At 44.6% G+C, this 27,060-nt stretch overlaps 1 protein-coding gene across 1 annotated transcript in view; it reads right to left on the reverse strand.

Annotated features, from left to right (window-relative positions):
• Window positions 1–27,060, reverse strand: part of DNAH9 (dynein axonemal heavy chain 9) — a 388,028-nt gene that overhangs the window by 116,675 nt on the left and 244,293 nt on the right. Inside the window, exons 40-43 of the mRNA XM_019536510.1 lie at window positions 19,695–19,859; window positions 16,655–16,795; window positions 15,344–15,514; window positions 13,105–13,227 (exon numbers count right to left, since the gene is read on the reverse strand). Coding sequence (XP_019392055.1) covers window positions 13,105–13,227; window positions 15,344–15,514; window positions 16,655–16,795; window positions 19,695–19,859 — 600 coding nt within the window. The remainder of the gene's footprint in view (window positions 1–13,104; window positions 13,228–15,343; window positions 15,515–16,654; window positions 16,796–19,694; window positions 19,860–27,060) is intronic.

Consider the following 27,060-nt stretch of genomic DNA (forward strand, 5'->3'; position numbering starts at 1 on the left):
CCGAGCGCCAGCGAAGGCGCAGAGCGAGGCGGGGCTGCGAAGAGCCCGAGCGCCAGCGAAGGCGCAGAGCGAGGCGGGGCTGCGAAGAGCCCGAGGAGGTCCAGGGAACCAAATTGTAACAAGGTCCAGAGGGAAAAACGTCAGTTCCATCTGCGAGGCTTGGGGTGTGGTAAAGGGGTGGTTGGAGCCACGCATAGCCCATAAGGCTAGGGTGCCCTGAAACATACATTGCAGAACAGAACCCACCAGGGGTCTGGGAGTCCATGAGGGGTCAGAGTGTACAGCAATCTGTGTCCAAGAGGGTGTAAAGGCAGCCTCCCATATGTATATTTTCCATGAAAGATGTGGCAGGCGAGAATCAAGGGTGCCCTTTGGGCCAACTTGGCGTGGTAAGGGGGCTTTGGGGAGATTATAGCCCTCCTGAGGACCCCATCCCATGACAAGGTAAAATGCCTATCTAAATGTTTTTATGTATATCAGATCCTAGACCATTTCTCTGAGCCTATAATCCCAGTGAGAACAGTTAAAAGTCCTTCATTAAATTCCTGATGAACAAAGATCAATGCATGTGAGTCATAGTCAACTCTATCAAAGATGCTTTAAAAATTCTTCTGCATCTAAAGAAGTGGGTGAATCAATGGAATTTAATTAAGAATGTGATAGTCTGTCATATTAATATTTTGAATATACAAGGAAGCCTGTGAACTGGGAGTTTTTCATATCTATCCAGCCTGATCAAAAGAATTTCCTGATGTACAAAGAACACAATGTGAATTTTACATAGGCAGAAGATTGTATCACAATGAATCTTTGACAAGAATAGAACATTTAAGAAACTAAAGAAGTACATATAATAAAATAAAGAGGTTGCTTTCTGTTCCTTTGTCAAGAAAATAACTTTTTTCTAAATATAAAATATGATTCAGTATTTTATCTCATAAATCACATATAGTATTTTATAATCTGTATTTTACAAAATTATAAATACAGAGTTAATATACTATGTTTGTCTACTACTGTTCTCCTCAAAAGCTGAATTTAGTGTTCAGAACTCATTATTCAACAGTACATTCAAGAAGGGAGACTGAGGTGTCTTTAACCAATGTCCTCTCAGTTGCTTTTTCATAGCTGCATAATAAAAATCCTTCCTCTTCCAAAAGGGATTTCATAGACATTTGGGCTGGAAGGGACCTCGGAGGATCATCAAGTACAGCCCCCTGCCCTAGGGGCAGGAAGACAGCAGGGATCATAGGATCCCAGCAAGATAAGCATCCAAGTGTGTCTTGAAGGCATTCAAAATGGGTGCTTGAACCGCCTCTGGTGGCAGTCTATTCCAAAACTTGGGGGCTTGGACATTGAAGAAGTTCTTTCTTATGTCCAGCCTGAATTGGTCGCAGTGGAGTTTGTGACCATTCAAACTTGTCATCCCTTGGGGTGCTCTGGTGAACAGATGTTCCCCCAGATCCTGATGAGCACCCCTGATAAACTTATAGGTGGCCACCAGATCACCCCTGAGCCTGCACTTTTCCAGGCTGAAGAGCCACATGGCTCTCAGCCTCTCATCATAAGGTCTGTTTTCTTGACCTCTGATCATGCGCATGGCTCTCCTCTGATGATGGAAGTGATTGGGATAAAGGGGTAATCCAAGTTAGCCAGATGTATTCTTGACTTATGCAACCAAGGTGAATGTGAGCAGCAGTGGAAACAGGACAAAAAGAATTTTTCTACCTTGGCTACAGTAAGATCTATTTGTACAACCCTGTACCAGAGTGGTTGTGACCAGAGATCTATAACAACCTGGTTTGGATCCAGTAAGACATAACAGTAGGACAAATTATTCAAATTTCCTTTAATCACAAGATAGGCACTTGAAAGTGTAGTAGGCCACATTAACAGTGAATCATGGATTTCCTATGGTTTGACTACTGTGGAAAAAAACTAATTCTTCTATTATTCAGTCTAAAGTTAACCTCCTTATAAGCCTGATTTTACCTCATGCCCCTTTAGTGCCTCACAACAAATTGATTCACTAAAATTTCTCATGAATGTTTAGTATTTGTTTTGTGCATGACATATTGAGCAGAATTCTGTTTCATTCCTAAGACAGGCACTTATGCATGTTTTAGGCTCGAAGTCACACATTGGCAGCCTTGGAAACAATTAGCTCCTGAACCAGAAGTACCGAGGACCATATATGCTATATTGACATTCAACTCCTTCAGAGACAAACAGAAATACAGCAACTCCCGCCCCCAACATTGTAATCTATCAAAAATCGGAGCTAGGAACTATATGATTTTGGTGGGTATATCCAATAGGGCTGTGCAAAGCTTCAGGTACTGATTCAATTTGGAGGAGATTTGGCCCAATTCAGTGGCTGAATCTCCGAATCCGAATTGAATCAGGCAATGGATTAAAAGGTTCAGAAAAGATTTGGAGAGCTTTGGCAATTTTGGCAGTCCCCACTTGCTACAACAGGGAGCTGGACCTGGGCTCTGTACTGGTAAGTAGGGGGTGGGGCAGGCTGAAGGAGGGGGAAGAGGACAGAGCTCCCCATGCATAGTGGGGCTGTGGAGATCATCTCTTTCCCCCCCCACCACCCCTTCATGAGCTAGTAAGGGTTTTTGGGTTTTTTTGGTTGTTTATTTAAAAGGCTGGGAGAGTGGGCGAGGGGCAGGGGGCTCCTGACAGAGCCCCCCATGCACCGTGGAACAATGTGGAGCAGTGGGGATCACCCCCCCACACCTGGCAGCAGTCAGTGAGTGCAAGTATTTTTTTTTTTCAGATCCAGGAGCTGGGGCTGGGCAATGGGGCCTGTGCAATTTCAGAGATTCAGTTGATTTGGCAGAAGCCGAATCACCAAATCAATTTGGGACTGTAATTCAAATCTCACAATCGAATAACTGTCCCCTGAATTGGCCGAATCAAAATCTGAAGTGAATACAAGCCACTACACACAGGCCTAATGTCCAGCTCATCTTTTGCCCAGCAGCCATGTGATCAGACCACTTACAAGCACAGAGGAGACCACAGTCTTAGGCTCACCTTTCCCTAAAAATATCCAAATCAAAGGGCAGGAACCTAATCACCAGGCAACATACCAGGCAGAACTGAAGGAACCTTTCTATGAAGACTAGGTCACTGGGCAGCCATGAGTGAACATGTTGTGAGAACAGAAAAAAAACAACGTAAAGCAACCCTGACTATGTAGCTCAAGGTGTGCGTGGTCCAGGATGAAGTAAGCTCTTTGTTGTGCATCTGCAACAACAGATTCCATCTGCTTGAAACTTCTGCACTATTTGGAAGTCTTGTCATAACAGTACTCATTACAGGCAGAAAAGGCAATTCAAAGACATAACCCAGAATCCCAAGCAGAAAAGAGTATATGTGCCTATGCCTACAGAGAGGAAAAGAAAGCCTGTTGGATTTACAGTAAACTTTAAGGGCTCTGACCTAGTTAAGGAGGGAAAAAAATCTTTTTCTTTTATATACAGTGCATCCACCTGGTCTCATATAGGCGCTCTCCAGCAGCCTTTGATTGCACACCCGGCTCCAGCCGAGGGGTATGTCCCCGGAACCTGGGTGTTGGGTTGCGTTCCACCCCAAAAGAGACCCCAACACTCGCCTGCCATGATTTGGTGGTCTCTTCTTCAGTGGTGGGGCTCTTCCTCGCAGATTCTTGTGGACTGGGTGCTGCTCTCTGTGGGTGTTCTTGGGGCTCCACCTCCCCTACATACCAACCATGCACCAGCCTTCAGGACTGCCAGATGATGGGTCGCTGGCCTGTCTCCTTTTGGTGTCCTTTTTTGTCCCCTTCTCACCTTGCCTGTCCCTGGATGATTTGTCCACCCTGGATGACCATGAGGTGTGGGATCATCCTTGTCCCTGTGTCCGTGCTCCCTCTGAGGCTCCTGCAATGCCACCTCAGACTCCCTTCTTGACCCAGGGTCCCTTGGAGGGTCCTTCTCTGGGTCGGACTCTGTGCGCCCTCCAAAAATAAAGTAAAACAAAAAAAAGAAAAAGGATAATCAGGGTATGGGTCTCTGCCCACCCCACTCACAGGTCTGGCATCTATGGTCCTCAACATCCCCTGATGCTGTCCTTCCTTGGCCTGGCTGCCTTGCTGAGCCAGGTGTGGGAACTTCTTAATGTGGTCAGGACCCCTCTGGCAGGTCTCTGTCCGGCCCCCTCCAGAGCTGCTGGCCTTGCTGAGTTGCAGCCCGGGGAGTAGCTTCACCTTCTGGCTTCATTGCTGTTCTCCCTGTCATTTCTCCGCCGCCAGCTTTTAAATCACTGGGTGGCGGTTTTTTCTGATGTCATCTGCTGGTTCACGCAGGAGGGTGAGCGAGAGGGCTCAAGGCCCTGCCTGCGCACCTCCTTGGGTAGGCATTCCCATCTGTAGCCAGCCCACAAGTGCCATGATACAGATGGGCATGCACTGCACCCAAGGGTCCCCAAGGAGACTGTGCCCCCCCCGGCACCTCAGAGACCTCCACCCAGACAAAACCCCTCAGTACATGAAGACACAGCCCCTGGCTCTCGGCTGTGGGAGCTGCCTGTCACTTTTTCAAGCTCTGGGGCCTGGGACCATGGCCACCTCCCCTTGCGAGGTCTGCTGTCTTTTGGGGTCTCTGGTGCACCAGCTGGAGGATCTCCAGGTTGCAGTCCAGAGACTGCATGCCATCAGGGACTGTGAGCAGGAGATCGACTCGTACTGCCAGGCCCTTCTCCCCCAAGAGGCAGAGGACAAACCACAGTCTCTCTCCAGAACAAGGGAGGACTTGGGGACCTCCCATTCTGTCCAGCCAAAGGGCTGGACCAAGGTGGTCAAGGGCCCCCCAGGCCCACCGCACCAAGGCCCCTGCCCCACTGGAGCTATGCAACAGGTATGAATCTCTTGCAGCCCCAGCAGAGCCTGCTAAGTTGCCAGCTCCCACAGGCAACACAGGCTCAACTGTAGCTACCGCCCCCACTCTCCCCAAGACAAAATGCAAAGTGTTTGTTGTGGGAGACTCCATCCTGAGGGAGACGGAGGGGGCAATCTGCTGCTGCTTCCTGGGAGCCCAAATCCAAGACACTGCAGAGAAGATTCCCTAAGCTCCTCCAGCCCACTGACCACTACGCTATGCTTCTTATCCATGTGGGCACCAATGACATGGCTCAGAACCCTCCCAGCTGGGTCATGAAGTGCTACAGGGATTTGGGAGTGGGGCTTAAGGGGTTGGGGGCACAGGTGGTGTTTTCCTCGATCCTTCCAGTTTTGAGCTACAGGCTGAGGAGGGAGAGGAGGATCTAGGTAGTGAACCAAAGACTGCGGTGCTGGTGTCATCGGGAAGGCTTTGGCTTCCATAAACACAGTCCGCTCTTTGGTGAGAGAGGCAGTAAGCTGATGGGAAGGGATGGCCTCCACCTCTCTCCGCTGGGGAAGAGGCTCTTCTCAGCCAAACTAGCTGACTTGCTCCACTGGGCTTTAAACTAAGCCCGCCAGTGGGCTGCGGGAGACTACCACGACTGCTGGCCCACTGAGCAATCCTGGTAAATCCAGCAGGTGAAGGCAGTTGATTGGAAGTTGATGGAAGTCAATCGTTATGGTGCCCTGTGACCAGTGGGGTCCCTTAAGGCTCTGTCCTTGGGCCTATATTGTTCAACATCTTCATTAATGATGTGGACATTGGAGTCAGAAGTGGACTGGCCAAGTTTGCCAATGATACCAAACTTTGGGGTAAAGCGTCCACACCTGAGGACAGGAGGGCAATCCAGGCTCACCGTGACAGGCTCAGGAAATGGCCAGATGAGAACCTGATGATGCTTAACACTGAAAAATGCAAGGTTCTCCACCTTGGGAGGAAAAACCTGCAGCATTCTTATAAACTTGGCAGTGCTACGCTGGTTAGCACTATGGATGAAAGGGACTTGGGGGTCAGGATTGACCACAAGATGAACATAAGCCTTCAATGTGATGCTGCAGCTAGTAAAGTGAGCAAAAAGCTGTCTTGCATCCATAGATGCTTCTCAAGCAAATCCCAGGATGTCATTTTCTTGTACTTGGCCTTGGTGAGGCCACAGCTGGAGTACTGCATCCAGTTTTGGACTCCACAATTCAAAAAGGATGTGGAGAAGCTTGAGAAAGTCCAGAGAAGAGCCATGCGCATGATCAGAGTTCAGGAAAACAGACCTTATGACGAGAGGCTGAGAGCTACAGGACTCTTCAGCCTAGAAAATCGCAGTCTCGGGAGATCGGATGGCCACCTATAAGTTTATCAGGGGTGCTCATCAGTATCTGGGGGAATGTCTGTTCACCAGAGCACCCCAGGGGATGATGAGGTCAAATGGTTACAAACTCTTGCAAGACTGTTTCAGGCTGGACATAAGGAAGAACTTCTTTACTGTCCAAGCCATCAAGGTCTGTAGTGGCATGCCACCGGAGGTGGTACAAGCACCTACTTTGAAGGCCTTCAAAAGAAATCTGGATTTCTTTCTTGCTGGGATCCTATGACCCCAGATGACTTCCTGCCCCTGGGGCAAGGGGCTGGACTCAAATCTTCTGAGTTCCCTTCCAGCCCTAATGTCTATGAAATCTATTCCTGACTCCTGGCCTTTGACAAACGGGATGATAGGTTTGGAAGGAAATCTCATTGAAACTTCCTCCATTGAAATACACCCTGGGCAATATGGGTATGAAGTGGCTTCCTGAAGAGGCTGAAAAAACATTGGGAGAGGATCCACTGTAAAGAATCCTCCAAACAAGGTAGGTATGAATATATTAAATATACTTTTTCAATGAGAAATTTAAGTATTCCATTACTTAAGGCTATGGCCCCCTCCTTCCATAAATGTTGCCTTTTCATGGTCTTCAACACAAGTGGACAAATGAAGTGGTTTGTTCCATGGTTTAAGTAGGTGACTGAAGCTGCATCTACACAAGACAGTTAACTGCACAGTACCTTGGCACAAAGTGTGATATAATGATGTAATAAGCTACTGTGCAGTCAGTATCACCAAAAAGCTGTTTGGGGATGCTACTGTGCAATAACTGTACAGCCAGTGTCCTATGTAGACACAACCTGAGTGTTCCAAGTGAAGCAGGTGACCCAGTTCTGCTCATAGGTCACAGTCCTTGGTTGAATTTATAAGAAACTGTGAAGATATGGAATGTTTGTAAAATGCTTCAAGATTGTTGACTGAAAAGTGCTATGGAACTGCAAGGCATTATCAGAATGTATAAATTATTATTAGGGTAACAATAATAAATAGTAAGTTGATTCTAATAGGGCTGTTTGTATGCCCAGAGTCTCCAGCATTTAATGACATTTTCTTTGAAGTTAATATGCCTCAAATGGGAAGAATACTATAGCCTGAAATATTAATGCTGAATTTCTTTGGCACAGCTATGCTATCTTGAAATGTCTGGAAGGTGCAGTACTTTGCACAGCAACATTTTCAATATCCCCATGAAAAATAAACAGAATATTAAATTCTATTTAGAAGCTGAAATATATATCTGAAATATACTTTACTCAAGATTTGTTGAAAAAACTATTTATTACAGCATTGAATCATCCTGATGAAAGGAAAAAAAAAGAGTTTAGCCTGTTTATAAACCATATAGAAGCCATGACTACTTAACCTAATTATAGAAAGTCTGTACTTTCTATATTTATTCCTTCCACCCACCAGTGAACACTATCACATAGTCAAGATAAGGTGCTGCATACTCCCAGCGCAGCTGCAGTATCTTGTGGATTAGGTGCTAAAATGTGGCAGGGGCACCATGGAAGCCAAAAGGGAGGACTCAAAGTGCTGTGAATGCTTTTAATTCTCAGGACTTCAGAACACAAGGAATCTGCCAGTCAAATCCCATAATTATATATATTTGGCTTTCTCCAGCTGCTGTAATAACTCATCGACCAGGGGCAGCAGGTAGGCAGCAAACTGACATTAAGTTCAGCTGAAAGAATTCAATATAAAAATTGATCCTCTTTTTTGGTTTGGGGACCAACACAATGGGGCTACACCATTCATTTAATGACTGCTAAATCAGTTCCATATCTAGCATGTTCTGCACTTCCTCCTTTAATGTTTCCCATAGTTGCTCAAGTCTTTGGAAGAATCCCTTTTGGATAGGACATCCTGGTTCTGGATGATCTTATGCTTAAATCAGGGTGGTCCTTCATTGTCAGGTTGTGAACACATCTGGAAATTCCTTCAACATGGCCTTTACCTCCTATAGAGCTGTGGCCAAGTTTTCCCCCAGAGCACCCTCACTGGTTGGGAGTTGAATTATTTTTTCTACATTTCTGGTATTTGCTGAAAAAAGAGTTGAAATGTTCAGCGTTCCTTTGACTTGCCAGAGTATCAAAAGATTCGTGATAAATTTAGGACCCATACCATCTCTCCCCATGGCCCCCTCCCCCTTGCCCAAGATACATATCCTCCACTTGCCTTATGATCATATTGCGACCCTGCCATTTAGAGAGGAATTTACTCGCTGATGAAGGGATCAACAACAGGATCCAAATCCAAGACTGACAGCCCCAGAGTCATGAGTTCTTATTATAGTATTATTCTGGAGCCGTTCTCTCAGGTGAAGACCCCCACTAGGTCCAGCCATTTTCATAGTCTGAGAACTGACTGGATGACATTTTGAGACTTCATGTCCTGTGTCTACCAGGTCTCTGAAAGAGGTTCAATATATGTTGGGGTTGCCTTCTATATGAAAATTCAGAAGGAGAGAGCTGCATGGAGGACTGAGGAACCTCCTGGATAGCAAACACTAAGTACAGCAGGCAAACACCCTATTTTCAGCATTTTCTGATCACAAATTTCCAGACTGTTTCCTCTTAAAGGAACAGAATGCCCTGATACAAAGCCCAACTCAGAAAGATCACAACAGGTCAGAAGGTGGTAGGCATTGTGGATTGTTATTTGAAATCTCTGGATTTATTTTGTAAGCCATGTCTACACACCTAACAGTGCTAACGGTATGTGGGCCACAGCACTCTGGTTAAGAATCACTGCCTTAAATAAATTCCTAAACCATAGCAATGGTCAGAGGAGAGCCATCGCCAGCAATAAATTTAAAGCTCTAAATTCTGCAAATTCCTTTGCACTGGGGATGAATAAGCATGCATGCATAGATAAGCACAATTAGTATGCCATGCGCTTGCTGTATATGTGTATCTGAGTATAAATCCAGGAAAAGCAAGGTGGTTTAACCCCAAAAGCTGAATGGTTAGGGCTCTTTTAGGACCTGGGGCTAGCTCCCTCCCATAGCTGCAGTTATCTCATAAGCTATACACCATCTGGCTTACTCTCTTAAATTGCAAATGGTTCTCTCATTTAAGCCAGGATAAACCATTTTATCCTGAAACAAAGCAAAACTATACAGATGTCCGTGTCCACTGTCCTAGGATAAATCTTAAAGAAGTTTCCTAGATAAGAGGTGGTAATGGCTTATCCCAGGATATTGTAAAGTACATCTCTACAGTAATCCTATCTGCCATTGAAACAACGGCAACAAAGTGGCACTGCATTCAGCTGCTTACTAAACCCTGATTACACACACCAAACCCATGATATTTGTATGCTGGGATAAACACAAGCACAATTTATCCAGGACCAAATTTAACATCTATTCTTAGCCTTATTCCTGGCCCCACATAGCTCCTGCTCATGGCTTCCCAAATGGGCCAGCTTCAAAAGGAGGGCTGAAGAGGGAGCGTAGAAAATGCCTTTGATGTGGTGCTTAGCCTGCTGTTTTAAGACGTCAGAAAGATACAGGTTCAAATTTCCTGAAGGCAAAGCAGGTTTCTAGAAACTGGACCCCATGTATCTGTTTCTCTGTGTCTATTACTGCAGGTATAATAGAACTGTTACCTGAGTTAAGTACCAAAAATGCCGCTTATGGCCAGATCCAGATGTGCAGGTACATGCGGTTTGTGACACCACAAACCTCTTTGTGGCACCTCAACCTGCACATGTTACATGTTAAACTGTGCCTGGCGCAGGTAATTAGTAGCACTGGGCAATTTTTTCTACTGGGATTTTCTGGTAGCAAAAAAGACCCTGGAAAAAGGTGTGGCACAAAGCATGTTAAAGTGCTATGTGCTGGGACAAATGTGGACATGGGGAATCAAGCAGCTCAGGGCTGCACGTTCCCCCATCTCTGCATTCTGCAGAGCCACCATGCTCTGCAGAGCCTCACGCTGAGGCACCTTGCACCCCAGCCAGCCACTCCCCAGTTAGCTGGGCCACAGTGTGCCTCAAGATGTGGGAGCAGGCAGCCCTGGGCTGGCTGCTTCCTTGTCTTCACGTGCCTCAGTGCAAGGCCTCCACTGTGGAGACCCTGGGCTGAGGCACACCAAGCTGCCATCTCAAGGCCCACTATGCCCCAGCCAGCTACAGTGTGGCTGTGAGATGAGGGAACAGCCAGCACCCTGGGCAGCCTGGTCCCCCATCTCCATGTGCTGCTCCATGTATTGGCTAGCACCACACCGAGGCACCCTGTGCCCCAGCCAGCCACCGATGCAGCATATGAAGCAGCAGGACAATGTATCCAACTGTAAACCACACAAGTAGAGGAACTACTATTTGTGCTGCTGCAAACGCACACCACAGCTCGTGTGGATGCAGCTTATGTGATTTAAAAGCTAACATTTGGACACACACAGCAAACCAGAATTCTCCCCAAAGGGTGTGTCTACACATGCCATTAGGGGGCAGCAATAAATGGTGGAGCCTTTGGTTAGAAGGTTCCAAGTTGCCACTAGACATATTTATTGCACCACTGTTTATTGTGCCCAGGAAGTTCCCAAATGCATGTCTGCACATGTGCCTGGACTGCTGCAGCCCTGGCTGGCATGGGAAGGTCAGCCTGGCAGTCTGGAGCTGCTCTGACTGGACTCAGTGTGCTGCGAAGGGGCTGGCTGGGGCATGAGGTTGCTTTGGTACAGGGCAGCCGGCAGGCAGTCCTGGCACTGAAGCATCTTTGTGCCCCAGCCAGCCAGCCAGTGTCTACATCTGCACTGCTGTACCTGAAAAAGCTCTGCAGCAGGGTAGTACTTATATTTACATGTACTACTCTGCTACACAGTTTATTAGTTTACTGAGCCCTAATAGGGGCACACATGTAGATGCTGAGACATTTACTGTGCAGTTAGTTAATCGCCTGAACAATAAACGTTTTGTGTAGAGGCACCCAAAGTGTGTAAATTTAAGCTTATGAGCCATTCACTTCTGTGGATTAGTCGCAAGATTTTGATACTATGAATGTTTCGATGACCTTTAGTTAAAGTGCCGCTGCCACCATTTTAAAGACGAGACACTGCAGCACACTGGAGCATCCTAATTAGAATGTTCCAGGAGACTTGAGTAATCAACTCTCTAATCAGAACATGTTGGAGCATGTGTAGGCACCCTACATGTGTGGCAGAAAGCCACCTTGGTTTCTCCCCAAAATCTCTGTGCTGTGAGCATTTGATTAGGATGGGCCCAGCAGAGAAGGCACACTCTTACCCTATCTCTTTAGGTAACATGAACTGGCTACATTCCCGAGGGAGGGGGGAAACCTGCTCCCTCTGCCTACATGACTGGTATCGGCTACCTGGGTAAGGGGCATCTACCTGGTGGGCTGGAGTGTGCCCGGCAACTAGTGATGTATTTCAAATTGGTTGGCGGACAGCCAACTGAAGCTGGCCTCCACTGGACCAGGGGAATGAGGTCACAGGGGCTGTATAAGTTAAGACTGCGCAGGAGGAGGGGACAGCAGCCATGCAGGGGACTCAGAGGAGCTTTACCATCTGAAACTGGCTCTCTCCCCCAAAACTCATGAACTAGGAAGGGCCTGCCTCCAAAGGGAAACTTCACCTGCCTTTGGAAGACGCTTGTGAGTAAGCTACTCAAGATCTGATTAGATATCTAGTTTGCAGTAACTCAGATGCGTGATCAAAAGGCTACCTCAGCCAGACTTTGCTCTTTAGGATTTCTATGATATTGTGCAATCTTGTACCCTACTTTCACCTTACCTCTGTAATCAATAAAGTTCTCCTTTGTTACCAGTGTGGGAGACTTATTGAGGGGTGGGTCTAAATTATGCCTAAGAGACCCCTTAGGTCTGCAGACTAAGGGAGACTTTACTTTTTGCCCCCCTGACTTGGGGATGTGCCCCAAGTGCCTGTACTGGGTCAAGTACCCATAGGACTATTAGGTCTGTGTTTCCCCGAGGACACTGGGCCAAGACAGTCCCTTCTCGGGGTGGTGGCAGCTATGTTACCCCCAGGCTAGCAAGTGTGCTCCAGGAAGGGGGTCAGCTGGACTGAGGCACCCCTAGGGAGGCACTCGGAGCCTGGAAGGTGGTTAGGCACAGGAAAGTGGGTGGCTCAACGCAGGAGCGCCCCCTGCTGGCCCACCACAACATGTTCTATGACACGGGTCTAAGTGGTTCTCCAGGCATCCTACAGAACAGCACTCCTAGTCCTCCCCATGGTTTCAAGTGGCCATTAGTCATGTAAGCAGCAGCTCAGAAAACCTCTCTGTTTATTTTGTTGATCCTTTCTTCATCTATCACTTCCTTATGTGCAACAGATTGGACTTACTATGTCACTGAACCCAGTCACTACTGAGGGCAGGTCATTTAGTACCATTAAGGTAGCAGACCCCCACAAGGAACTGTTCCATTTTCCACAAGTTTCTGCCTCTCACACTTAGACGTTCATCTCAACTCTGAATTTTCCTACTTGTTCTTAAGTATCCTGTGAGGATCCCAAAGTCTTTTACAAATATTACTCAATTATTCCTCACAACACCCTGATAAAGGTGTGGGGACATAACTCACCTAGACAGTCCATTATACAGCCAAAAATAGATTACACAAATCTTGATTCCCAACCCACAGTCTTACCATTTAAAGTTATTCCATTCTTTAGGAATGGAACACTTTGTGTCATCTCTGAACTGTGGGCAGCCTCCAATTTATCAGATCCTATAGGGACTGATTTAAGGCCTATGATATTGAATAGAAGATTCCCATTTACTTCACCAATTTTGGATGAAGCCCTAGTGAATATAAGAGATATCAAGTACATTTACTTAAAGTTAAATAGTTACCTTGATGCCACCCCATGAATGATTAGATAGGAACTCTACTGGACTCGTGACTCCTAGCTGTAAGGGATAGCGAAGCAGGAAATCCAGTTCCACAATGTTAATTTCTTTATTCATCAGAAGTATCTGGAATGTCAAAAAACAGTGTACTTTAGAAAGGCTGGAATACAGCAGACTAGTTTAAGACATTACATGTCAGAATCTGTGGCTAAACTGTATGACGCCCCACCAGCGAAATGGGATTGGTAAAATACATTCTAGATACTGTAAGAAACCATGGGAGCTGGAACAGAGCATCCAGTCCAGTACTTCAGTGGTACTGGTTATTAAAAAGGACTTGGATAATGACAAAGCCTGAAGATGTCACTGGCAGCAAATGGGAATGCCTGCTGGCAGAGAAGGCATGGATATTTCAGGGATTTTCTATTTCTTGCAGTGTACAAAGTCAGGACTAGATGTCTTTCTAAAACAGCAGCTTCAATTTAAACAGAAGATATGGGCTTGATTTAGAAATCAGTGGGCAAGGATATCGGTCCTTGTGTGTGTAAGGTCAGAGTACGTAGTCACAAGGGTCCTTTCTGACTTTAAAAATCTATAGAATGACTGGTTGCTGTATAACCAACTAACTACTGGCTTTTGGGGGGCAGTACATCATTAATGAAAATATGTTTTTGGTTCACTGAAATATCAAAAACATTTAAAACTGGTAAGAGGAATTATTTCACAATCATGAGAAAGGAAACAATTAAAAATCCTGTATGCACTTTTGAATAGAATATACCAGGTAATACATCAGGTTTACTGGGTTCTGGTAGTTTATCTAGTCTAATATTCTTTGGCACTCTTTGTGAAACGATATTCAGAAGACACTGAAAACCAGTGGTACACATGGGAAGAAGAAGAGCAAGTTATTTATATCTCCTGAAATTTGGCATTTGAACAGCTGTGAGCTAAAGATGGTCTTGGACATTCATCTGATGAAAACTCTTGTTATGCATCTTTGATTTAGTTAGTCCATAATGTCCAAATGTACCTGCCTGCTGATTAACTTCAGACTAACATGAATAACTACCTCTGTCTGGGATATTCAGCCATCATTTATTTTTCAGGTTGTCAGGGAATGACTGCTGACTTTTACAATTGCCAAATATGAGATATAGAAAGGAGTATCTCAATATTAGCTCAAAGTCATTGTTTTGTTGTAAAAAAAATCCTGGTTAACATATGAACTTTTATGGATTCTGTTTTGTTATTTAGTTCAAATGGGAATTATGTTTTCATATGGATAAAAATAATCTCAACACCAAATTTACTTCACTTATTGTTAAGTGCAGAAACGTAATGTTCTTGAAAACTCAGAATAAATTCATTAAAAGTTTAGCATGGATTACCAATTTATGTGCTACCAAAAACTTTTCCTAGAAAAAGACATGTACACATTGGTGATGGGCATGTTGAAAATGTATACATATTTTGTGGGCAGAATTAAGGAAGTCTGTAAAAAGTATAAAGTTATTTTTTACATGTCAATTATTTAATGTACCAATAGTAACTATAAAGGGATATTTTTTATAAATTCCCTTTCCTGGTAACCTCTACACTTTGTAGCAATTAAGAATTTTGAAGTGTTATGTTTTTGTTATACAGTTTTTAATAAGGATTATATTAAAAATTAGAGGAAACTTAATTATACATTAATATATATTTTGCAAAGGAATAAATGAAACTCATGCAAGATCTCTCCAAAGCCATGGCATTTTATGCATTAACTCTCAGACTGCTACTCATCATGCATAATTCATAGTAACTTTAACACATAACAACAGTCACTGTATAAGCATTTATATTAATTCAACCTCTAGATATAATATAGAAATTGAAATGCATAATATGCATATAAAAAGGACTTCTACCTAGGACTCAAAAGGACTCAATCTAAGACAAAACAGTGGCAGCTAGCCATCTTTCTCTGGCCAAAAAACTTATCCATGAGGGCCAACCTTCAATCAACCAATACTGGTTGTCAACTTAATAGAAATCAAACACGCCACCTGTGATTACTAGCAGGGATAAGGGCAGAAAGAAGAAAGAGACAACATATTCCCAAATGAACTTCATTAGCTATTCTGAAGCTGAAGGCTGTGCAATTTCGCATTCTGTCCTGGAAGATAATGTACAATGTCAATAACTTGATTTTTAAAATAAGTGATTGAATGTATATGAAGCTGATCTTGCTTTTTACCTGGAAGGTAACTTGGGCGGTGTAGGTGAGTTTGTCACATTCAAAAAGCCCCCTTGTAGTATATTGGAACACAGAGAAGGTAATGCTATCAATGAGGTTTATTACACGCTCTTTGAGGTTCTCTTCTGGAAGGGACCTTTCAATGGCCTTCTGGAAAACAACACTGAAAGCCTGGGTTGTGAGACATAAGAAAGACTGTTTTATAATTCCTCTTTTAATGCACCTGGATGTTGTGTAACATTTCAACAGAGTAAATTAATTCAAGTGGGTTTTTAATTTCTAGTCTCAGAAATCATAAATAAAGTAAACCACCCAGTCAAGTGGTATCAGATGCCAGCTCTAGATAAAAGGGTAATGCGTCGGAAGCTAGGCCTTGTATTAGCTTTTTGGTGTGTTTAGTTGTTTTCTCTTTTTACAGGATAAGCTCTATCTTACAACTATTTGATGGGTATACAGTCATAAAACAATGACCTTGTATACATTCATTTGGGAGTGCGTAGACAAGCAAACTGAATTATTTACAGGAGATATTTCATGGACAAGGCATAGTCTCTCATAGGGATTATACAGCTCTATCTTTTCTGCACAAATTGAGCTGAAGGACAATGGAGTATTTAGAGGAAAAATACACCTTGTTGCAGTTGTACAAATTCTCTAAAAACATTTTTACTATTTTTACTGCCTGAATTCAGCAGAAGAGACAAAACAACAAAGGTACATAGTATCTAATGACCTGTGGGGGGGAGATTACCGGATAAGGCTCCCTCAAGGCATCTCCTGATGAGGAGGTAATATGACACATGAAGGTTTTAAAGAAACACCAACACTTCTGAGCTAAATGAGAAAAGACCCAATAGCCTTCAGAGCATACTGAACAGAACACATTACCAAGTTATCCAGCACAACTGAAAACATGACCATAACTTGATTAAAAGTGAGAAGACTCCAACAGTTGGATCCTAGCTAATCTAAAATAACTGGCCACAAGTTAATGCCACTGAATAAATTAGATATAGTCACACTGATAGGACTATTTTTAGAATTTTACAAGCTACAGCAAAGAGAAAATGATGCCGCTGTAAATGGCACTCTAATTAAAACACCTGCAGTGTCACATGCATTCAGCATCCTGTGCTTCAAAATGGCAGTGGGGGTGCTTTAACTAAAGCTCATTCTCACTGTAAACGGCATATTTCCCTCAATCTGGCCCAAGAAAACAAAATATTCTTTTCCAACATAGCTAGTAAATGAAACAATTAAATTATTCAGAAGAACATTTGGGAGATTTCTTTGGGCTTAAAGGGGTTATACCTTCAAAGAGAACTGGTACATTGGGTGGATGGTGTTGAGATCATTCATTATGAAGTAGAGCAGAGAAGCCCGGGCTGAAGCAGGCCGATAGTGTTCCCTTGCCTCATTTATCTTTGTTTCTGTCACTTTGGATTCCTGGACCTGTGAGAAAAGAAAAGACCAAAACAATTGTGAAACCAGAAAAATATCTATTTTAAGGTTGAATCCTTCTAATTTAAAAAAGTAGGAGGATGGAGAGACTGATGTTTCTCTACAATCCCTGGTAAGGTTAGTACATAACAGGAAAATGGAGGACTAAAGAGCAAGTGAAATCCCCCTATGATCAGCATAAAATAATTCTTTGTACTATGGAGCAAAGAGATTTAGCCACTATGGCTTTATACGTCATAAAGTGAGAACTTGCTCTATTAAACAACTAAGACTTCCTTCCTTCCTTTTCATGCAGGTTTGTTTTCAGTCTAGTGATAGCTGGACAGACCAGAATATTGTTTATCCTAAGGATATCCTTATCCTTCCCTCTTTAGTCTTAGCTAGTTGCTTTGGGTTCTGTTTGGTGTGACAGTGTCAGAGGGTGTTCTGTCCCCTTAAGAGGGAACAGCCGGCCCTGTTGAGTTGGCTACTGATAAAGGAGTGTCTCATTGGGAACTTAAAAACCCCAGGAAGAAAAGCAGCAAGGCAGTGAACTGTGAGGGAACAGCTGTGAGCCAAGGACAGGCAGTGGGCTGAACTGCTTGCTGCATGGAGAAGCCAGACTACTCTGTAGGGCCAGAGCCACAGAGGTCCTCTCCTAGTGTCCACAGGGGTCCTCTCCCAGTGTCCAGGACAGGACAACAGGATTTTTACTTGTGTGGACTGGCTGAGGAACTCCTCAGGGAGTAACCTGGAGAAGCTTGCAAGAGAAGCAACCCACCTACAGGTTTTATTACATGCTTATTAGGATTGTTCCCTGGCTTCCCTGTTTCTGGAATTAGAAAGTGTTTCACAAAGCATTTGACAATCTTAAAAATTTCCAAATGTAGTTTAGCACTCTCTGAGACCAAATATCATTGTTCCCCAGTTGTTTACTTTTAATAGGTCCCTGGAGGTTGCCAATAATAATCCCTACTCTTGGTTAACCAAAATTATTATTTTTTGTCACCAATTACTTTTTCCTTATGAATCACTTTTCCTCCTCCATTTATATGGTTAATAAATATAGGACACAGAATACATCTAGGCCTAGCACTGATCCTTAGCTGCCTTCACTATTAACCCTCTCCTGGTTGAGAATTGATCATTTACTACTCCTACTTCTGATTTCTTTCTTAAATAGAGAACAATCCAAAACAGATGCATACTGCCTGCACCTGTCAATAACAAGGATCCTGTTGTGAGTTTATCCCATTCTCTCCTCTGACCTAGTTTGTTTTAATTATTTTTTTACTACATTCCGCCATGTTAAAGAGGTATAATTTATCATTACAAAACTTACATTAAGCTATGTCTCCCCCACAGTCAACAGGGCTGCTCTCGTTCTGGGCAGTCATATCTGAGATAGCTATAACCTAGCTAAATATGGTACCACTGAGGTGAAGATGTGGCTGCATGGGCTGTAAAAGCTGACACTGAGTTTGGCAGACTGCACCTGGTCAGTCCAGGCACAGGGGGACATACTACTGCCTGGCTAAGCCCTGAGCTCCAGGGAGTGGGTTGTGGGGGCTGCCTCTGGCTCCAGGGGCAGCTCCCAGCCACATGAACTCAGGGTTGGCTGTGGCTGGCACTCTCAGAAGGAGCACATGTGGGTCCAAGCCACTGGCTGGGGAGGCAGGAGCACACAGCCCAAGGCAGAGAGCAAGGAGCAGGCAGGTGTGGGGATGCAGGGACTGAGCACACCGGCACTTTCCTGTCCTTTGCTGAGAGCTCTGCAGGTGCACTGAGCACATCCCTGCACCACTGTAGTAACTGCACAGGGAGCAGCAGGCCAGGAGGCATGCCAGCGTGGACCCCTGCTCCACAGAAGCCCCAGAGCCAGGCATGGCTGGTGTCAAGCTGGGCCAGGCTTTGCCATTATACCAGGTACTGAAGGGGAACAGGGGCCCAGACAGCCCAATGTGGGATGGGATTGGCCGCTCAGTGGTGTGAAGGCAGTTCCCAGCCTTGGAGCTGCTGGCCAGTTCCTGCTGCCCTACACCCCAGCACCTTCACCTCAGCTGCAGGACATTCACTGTGGGGAAGCTGCAGGCCCCACTGCCGTTGTGATTACAGCTCCTGAGGTAAGGAAGAATAAGTATGGTATGACCACCAAGGGCCCCACCTCCCCAGCTGGTGGCTCGGATCCACACACGCTCCTCTCGGGAACATCAGCTAGAGCCGACCCCAAGTTCCACGCAGCTGGGAGCTGCCTGCAGAGCCAGGGACAGCTCTCCCATGTCTTCCAGAGCTCACACCTAACCCTGTACCTTCTGCCAGCCTGCAGCTGGCACCCAGGGAAGCATGGCGCTCTCCCTGGCTGCTGCAGGGGAGGCAGAGCAGGACAGGAGCAGCCCTGGACTAAGCTGCTCCTGTAGGGCTCAAATTGCTCTGTACCCGGACGAACATGTAGACATGTACCAGGAAGCAGTTTAATGAGCCTTTATTCACTGTGCAGTAAATTCAGGCATGTGTACAGGCACCCACCAACAACATGGACTGGTTTAGAAAGCAAATGTATAAAGCAGGGACCTGCATGGTACTAAGCATCTGAGTTCCATGAGGATTACCGTATATCACTAACTAATGGATTCCAACCTGCCATCTGGCCTAAAATTCTGGGTTTAACTGAGGAACTGTAAAGTATTCAGAATTAACTGTAGTAAAAAACAAAATCAAATATTATCTGGAACAATCTGAACTATCTAGATATAGTGTTTAAGTTTTATTGTCTTTATATCAGGCACTGTTAATTTCATTTGGTCTTAAAAAGGCCATTTAGCATACATAAGCTTTGAAAAATTAAACAGCTTGAAGCTAGCCAAAATAGGGACTGAAATGATTTACATTGGCTCTGACTTTGCCTTTTTACCTTTTCTTCAATTTCTGCAGCTGTCTGTTTGGTGATTTCCAAATTTTCCACCAAGGCTGTGTCTCCCAAGAAGTTCCCAGATGCTGATGAGAGCCGGGACAGCAAATTGTCCTCCAAGGTTTTTAAGGTGATTTTGAATCCATTCTGTTGCTTTGTGAGGTCTGACTATAATCAAAAGTGGAAATTTCAGCCATAGATACATATTAAGGGCAAGGATTATCCATTACCATGTTAGAAAGACACTTCCATTAAGCACTTTCACAGGCTAATATTTATAATAGCCTGTTTATTCTCAGTCTTTAAGTCTTCTGCCTGCAAGCAGGGCTCTGGAAATTACTTCCGATCCTAGGATACAGTTTTCTTTGAGAATCGAAGGACATGGGAATGAGATGTGACAGAAGAAGTAATCCCCTTAACAAGGATTGTATTAAAATTAGGGAAGGCAAACTAGCTGGGGAAAAAAGGCCAGGCACAGATCACAGTCACACATGCATGAGTATACACCAGAATTTCAAATGAGCACTTTACCCCACTAACAAACCTAACTAACTCAGTTTAGAGAAGTGTTTCTCTCAGTGTAGTACCAAGCTACTAACATGCTACTATTCCCCCCCCCCATCTGGGATTCCCCAGGAACCCCCAGTATCTGTGCAATCCACATCAACAGAAATCTAAGCAGTGTTGTAAAACTGGTTGAAGGTTAATAACTAAAAGTAAAGATGGCCAAACAACAGAAAACATACTTATCTTCAAGGAGATGAGTTCAGAACATTCTTTAAACCATTTCATTCTTACAAGCAAAGTCTCTCACAATCAAAGTCACAATAACAAACTTGTTTAATTTCTACTATTATTTGTATTCAAGTAATGCTCCACTGTGCTAGAAGCCGCACATACAGAAAAGAGAAGACAGTTCCTCTGCTAAACAGACTGATATTAGAAAGACAAGACAGTCAATCAGAAATAAGTAAACAACTAAGTAGCTTGCCAAGATCCAGACCTTGTCAATAATTGTGAAATTTCTTTTGAGTATTCTTTCACAAAACAACTCCTCCCTTCAACAGCCTACCCTGTTTTTAGACACCGCTTACTATTAACCAGTAAAAACACAGGAAAACTAATAAATACTAGATGGCATTCATGATGAAACAAAGGGCATCTTTCCTTTCTCCTCTATTGTTGTTTCTTTCTCTGAATCAAGGTAGAAACAGATGTCACTTTTATGCCATGACTAACATTTTTATGGCAGAACAAAGGCCAAGCAAATACATGTTTATACCTCTCGTCACACCACAAATGCCCAAAATTTGTGGCCACAACACATGTGGTAACAATTTCTGCTACTTTGTTGTAGGAGACGTCTATTAGCTTTATGGTGTAAGACCATGGGCAGCCCAGAACTGCCTGCGGTCTCCAGCTAACTAAGACAGGCATTTCTGGGGCTTCAATCCTGGGAATACTCGCACAGGATCAAGCCTATCAGACTCTGGACTTCTTAACCAGCTTTCCCCTTACAGACACAGCCTGGCCAATCCCTGTGGTGCATCTCTGTATGTGGGGACCCCCAGCCTTTTCCTCTTACAGAGATGGGCCCCGGGAAATCTTACAGATGTGTCGCTGTGATCAGGCAACACACTTCCCGCTATCCTGCAGGATCAGGCAGGACGCTGCTTAATGTAGGATAATGGGTCACGTGTTCCCCCAATGAAATGGATCAGCTGTAGTGGCACTGTAACAGGACCAGACCCCCAGGGGCAGCTGTGACACCCCCGGTGGCCATATGGCTCCTACCTGGCTCAATCTCTAAGACACCTTCCCTTGATTCCTCACCTGTCAATGCCTTCTTCTTATTAAAAGATTAAAAAAGGAAGGCTGCCCACAGGTCTCAGAATGAGCCCAAGTCAGTTCCCACCAGCAGATCCCCCTCTCTCTCTGACGCCACTGATCACACCACTCTCTCCCATTAAGTGGGCCCTCCTGCGTGAGGGACTGGTGCCTCCTGAATCTGGGGGAGCACCCGCAGAAGCCGCCGCCGGCTGTGGCCCTGTCAGGGGGGCACCAGCCCTACCGACAGCATCGGTGTCTGCCGTCAGGGGTGGCACGTGCACCCCCTAACAGTTGCCTATGCTCTCCTGGCCCATATATGCCCCTCAAGGCAGCCATTACGTTATGGGTTAATCAAAGTCTCTGTACCTTCTCTAGAGCTGTGCCCATGCCTCACAGATATCACTGTTCCAGCATTCCCTTGTTGTGACCTCAGCCGTCCCAGCCTCTGCCCCTTTTCTCTAGTTAAGCCTTCTAACCTGGGCCTAACCTGGGCCTAACCTGGCTTCTAGGCACCAGCTTTTACCTTGATTACCTTGGTTTTGGCCCTGTCCTCACCCTGCTCTGGGCACTGAGATTGCTTCGACTCTATCTGAGACCTCTGGTCCTACCTCAGACCTGCTCTGGCTCCATGCTCTGCCCCTCCCTGGGCTCTGGGGCCTCTGGCCCCAGTCTGCACCTTGAGTCTGCCCCTGGCAGGGCTCAAGGTGGTCACATGCCCCTTGGATGCTAATGAGACCTCCAAACTACCTCTTAGTCCCTCCACAAACCAGCAGTTAAAAACTCAGGAAGATGCCCTCTGCCTATAACACCATTTTTCAATTAGGTCTGAGGCCCAGCCCTAGCTCCTTGGCTGCATCACTCAGCTTCCTGAGCCCTATTTCTCTACAAGACATCCCCGTTCTACTTGCAGTAATCCCAGGGTAGTCCAGGCATCAGCCAGGAGCTTCTCTGTAGCTCTCCTGCCCTGTAGCTCTTCCCTCAGCAGCTCCCAGAGCCAGATTGAATGTTCTGGCTCAGACCCTGGGTTTATATGGCTGGCAGCCATGTTAAAGTTTAGTCCAACATTTTTGTCAGGCATGTCCAATTAGCCATACACTATCCTTGAATACCACTCCAATGCCCTTCCCTGTCTGATCCGCTGCACTGCTTTCTACTCCATGTCTTGTTCTCCTTGCTCAATTTACTGCTCCACCTTATGCTTCCTGCCCTGTTCTCTCTGTCCAGTCCGTTGCTGTGATTTCTGCTCCCTGTCCTATTCACTACTGTGCTATCTGTCCCCTCCTTGATCTGCTGCATGCCATAAATGGTATGTGTGCCACAGTTTGGCCACCTCTGTACTAATATAATTAATGATAGGGTTACAAGATATTAGCCCTGGATGCTTGTGATAAGACACAGGCACAACTTCTATATATAACATCCCCAGGGCCTAGTGCAACATTCCTAAAGCTTCCAGTCTTTCTTATATAAAGATCAGAACAATTCAATTCCTATGTACCTAGAAAACATCAACATCTATACCAAATTACCTTAATTCTTGGTACTCCTATCATGATAATGTACGTTCTGGATTCTCTGGCACCATCCTTAACAATCCGGTGTAAGAACCAACTTTATCTGCTACCTCTGTCAAGGGCCCTTAAAGCATTACCTGCCCAGCCCCATCCAGTCTAAGAACTTCATGGGCGCATCTAGATGAATGTCCACATGTGTTTTGCAGACAAATAGCAGCATTACATAGTTGTGCTACAAACAGATGCCTACAGCTGTTTTGGCTGGATGTAGACTTCCTATTCCAGGTGCTAAAAGATGTTGCCCAGCTTGTCTAGGAGTTGTGGAAGACACTGTTCATTATGTTTTAGAATGTTCTTTATATAATGATGTAAGGAGAAAGTACTTATCACTGTTTTTGCAGAAACTGATATATTTTTCAAACAGAGAGAAATTAATTTGGCTCTTTCAGCAAACAGATGCATATTTAGTAAACTGTCTTGCAATTTTTGCTTATAAGGCTGAAGTGATCAGACTTAAAATCCTTTATTGTTGATCTGACTGATAAATGTTATCACTATATTTGATTTTACTGTGTCAATTGTGGACCTAGGTACAATATTTTTATAGATTCATGATATGATTTATCACTATATTTATACTTTAACCATTAATATTATATTTATACTTAAGTTTGTTCATTCTAGGAGTAGGACTAATGTTTATATAATGGTTGGCTTTATTTTATTATTTTATTTGTATTTTTGTTATTTTTGTTTAAATTTATTTATATTATGGTTGTATGTTTGTCATGTTGATTTCAGGATCAAGGCTTTTAGCCAAAATCCTTAATAATAAATTGAAGCTCAAAATTTTATTTCAAAATTTCTTTCTTTCATAGTGCTGCTGCTACTTTTCTCTAGGGAATGTCCATGCAAGCATGCTCCGGTGTGTGGCAAGTTAACCCAGCTGGGGTAGAGAAGGCTGTGGCCAGCACCTGGGGTGGCTCCAGCAGCCTTCCTAGGTGTCCTGGGGTCCTCCCAGGGCTCCAGCAGTGATGATCCAGTTTCAGGTGGCACATGCTGCTGCCACAAGCACTGCCCCACTTTTTTCTAGCTCGGGCTTTTTTGACACTGGAATCTCCCAGTGTCAAACCCCAGCACCAGGCTGCAGATTAGCTGCACGAGGAATGCCTGCATGTGTGGCATGTGTGGTGTCCAGCGCCACAGCAGATGGGTCTGTGGCACTGCCTATCACACATGTGCACTCGTCTGGACATGCCCCCATGAGTTCAAGGTCAGTTTTCAGTCAGACCTGCTTTGGTCAATGCTATAACAAAGCCTTACAGGAGTTTTATATGCACTGATCAATGCTTGTAATAATCAATACTCCAGTAAGGCCTATACTCCCATTTGGCTTTATGAACCTCCCAAAAGCAGGTCTTTCCTGACAACAATTGCATGGATTATTCAGTCTATGCTGAGAGGCACAGTGTCTTTTCAAGAATGAAAGTATATTATGGATAGTTTTATTACAAATTCCTTTCTTAACACTATAAAATAAATCAAAGCTGTGCATCTGACATGCACTTCCGAGCATAATACAGCTTAGAATTTTTGCTACTCTGTATTTTAAGAGGAAAAAAAAATATTAGTGATCTTGGTATGTAGAACAACACTTTGAGAGAGAGAGACATTTGAATCTTCAGACAATGCTGAAGTCGTGCCACAGAGCACCTCAAAGAACTAGTAAAAGATATAGAGCTTTTCTACACTAGGGATCCAAACCAACTCCCAGTATGGAGAGAGAATTCATTGGAGCTGGATGCATCCTGAGTTCAGATCTGCTATCAGATATGAGTACACTGTCATGTATCTTAGTCCCACTTCTGGCATGCAGGTATTTAAACCATCTCCTGGTTATTACTTTGGTTCATAGTTTCTGTTGCAAGATAGGGACCAAATGGTACCTTGAAACAATACTGCACTTTCAGTTCAGGTAGGAAGACCTGTCCCAAGCATCCTGTCAGTTTGGTCAAATGAACACTTTTGTCCTGTTTTCAGCAGAGGTCCAGAACACATACTTAAAATGGGACTGTTACACACATGTGCACACACACGCACACACAAAGAAATATGGTCAGCCTAAGTTCAGGGCTACTCTACCCTGCTATCATGCTCCATTTGGTCTGTAAAGAAAGGATTTCAACCAGTTTGTTCATTAATAACAAATCTACCCTAAATCTCCTGAAATACTGGAGTAAAATATTACATATGCTATTTGCAAGTGTATCTTGTGTCGCCCCCACTGGCTGCACAATGTCAGCACTGCACACCCTTCACTCCAAGGTTTCAACATTCAAATGTATATACACATGGCTCTGAGTAAGTTTTTCTACCAGAACAAGCCTTCATACCACTAGGCCTTAATAACAGACAAAATAATTGTATTTCTTTATATGTACAACCATGGAGAGAAATTAGGTCTGCTTTACCTTCCTACCTCTGACCATGTCCAAATGTGCAGGGGTATACACTTGCAGATGCACAAATTTGTGCCACAACACATGCCCTTGCACATGCACTTTGGTGAGCAACAAATTGTCACACTTGAAGCAAACTGCCCTTGCCCCATTCCTCCCAGTTCCCTGAGTGCTCAGGAGGCATGAATGAAATAGGAGATGCTCTGGCCAAGAGCCAGAGCATCTCTCTGGAGGACCAAGCCTTCATTTGTTCCCATGCACACTACTGTAGCATGCACTACAACAGTGAACACCGCAATGCTTTTTTTCTTAGGCTTTTTTTGTTTGTTTATTTTTGCTATTGGGAAATCCCGGTAGCAAATTTTGCCAATGTGCTTCAAATTTGCAGCATGAGGTACATGTTAATGTTCTGGGTGTGCAGTTTGTGGTACCGCAAAGAGGCTTGCAGTACCACAAACTGCATGTGCCTGTATGTCTGGATGCAGCCTCTAAGGGCAAACAAGTTTTCAGCCTTTCCAAGACAGCATCCCTGTGCTCAACCCCATCCCACCTATTGTACCATTTGAGTGCAATTCTCCCCCTCCTGTTGCAATGTGTGCCTTTGTAGATATTCCCCTACCACTTTGGAATTTAGGAACTGTAAAGCAGTACTATCTTATTCTTTACTTATTATTGTTGGCACTGTATTTATGACCCAGATACCTTATTCTGGGTGGAACCAAACCCTTAGACCAACTATGACCTCTCCATTCAATAATAGGCAAATTCTGTTGATACACAGTGATAGCAGATAAGAATAATGCAAACAATTCCATATCTACCAGTCCTAGAGCTGACATCAGAGAGAAGGTACATCTGGCCAGTACACGAGCTTTATCCTGAGGTTCTCTCTTGGATGTCAGCAACCTGGAGGTCAGAGGACGAGGCCCACCCCCCTGCCAATGGGGTGGGTGAGATGGGCTGGTGGTGTGCCCTCTGTCAATGGTGGCCTCGGGTTCCCCTCTCAGGGACCCTTTGCTGTTCTGAAATCCCTTCTTTTGTATCTTTTTCGCTCTGTGATGACTCTTTATCCTTGGGCATCATTGATTGGTCTTCCTGTGGTTGTTATATTGCCCATGTTCTGTCCTATTAGCATATTCCTTTTTTCCACAAACTCATCACATTCACACACCCTAATTTGGGCTTTCTCCAGTTCTCCTCCTAATTTGCTCCATTTTCCATAACAGAAATCCCAAGGACTCTGCTCTTGGGAACTGTGACCTAGTGCCAATGCTGCAGAGTCCCTTATCTCATGTTATGGAACAGTGTGGTATATGTCTTCAATTTCCTAGCCTGTGTGTCTGCTTGTTGCTTGCCTATGTCAGACACAGTGGGTCTTAATGCAACTGTCACAAACAGGCTTTTGGATGTAAGTTAACACTTGCTGTTGCCTTGGACTATTGTTCTAAAGCAGGGGTTGGTAACCCTTGACACACGTGCTGAATGTGGCATGTGAGGCCATTTTGTTTGGCACACCACAGCCAGCCCCGGGTCTGGGTAGCTGCTGCCAGCGACAGAGCCCGGGCT

The sequence above is a fragment of the Crocodylus porosus genome, unplaced genomic scaffold (assembly GCF_001723895.1).
Source record: "Crocodylus porosus isolate Cpor-Errol unplaced genomic scaffold, CroPor_comp1, whole genome shotgun sequence".
NCBI classification, from domain to species: Eukaryota; Metazoa; Chordata; order Crocodylia; family Crocodylidae; genus Crocodylus; species Crocodylus porosus.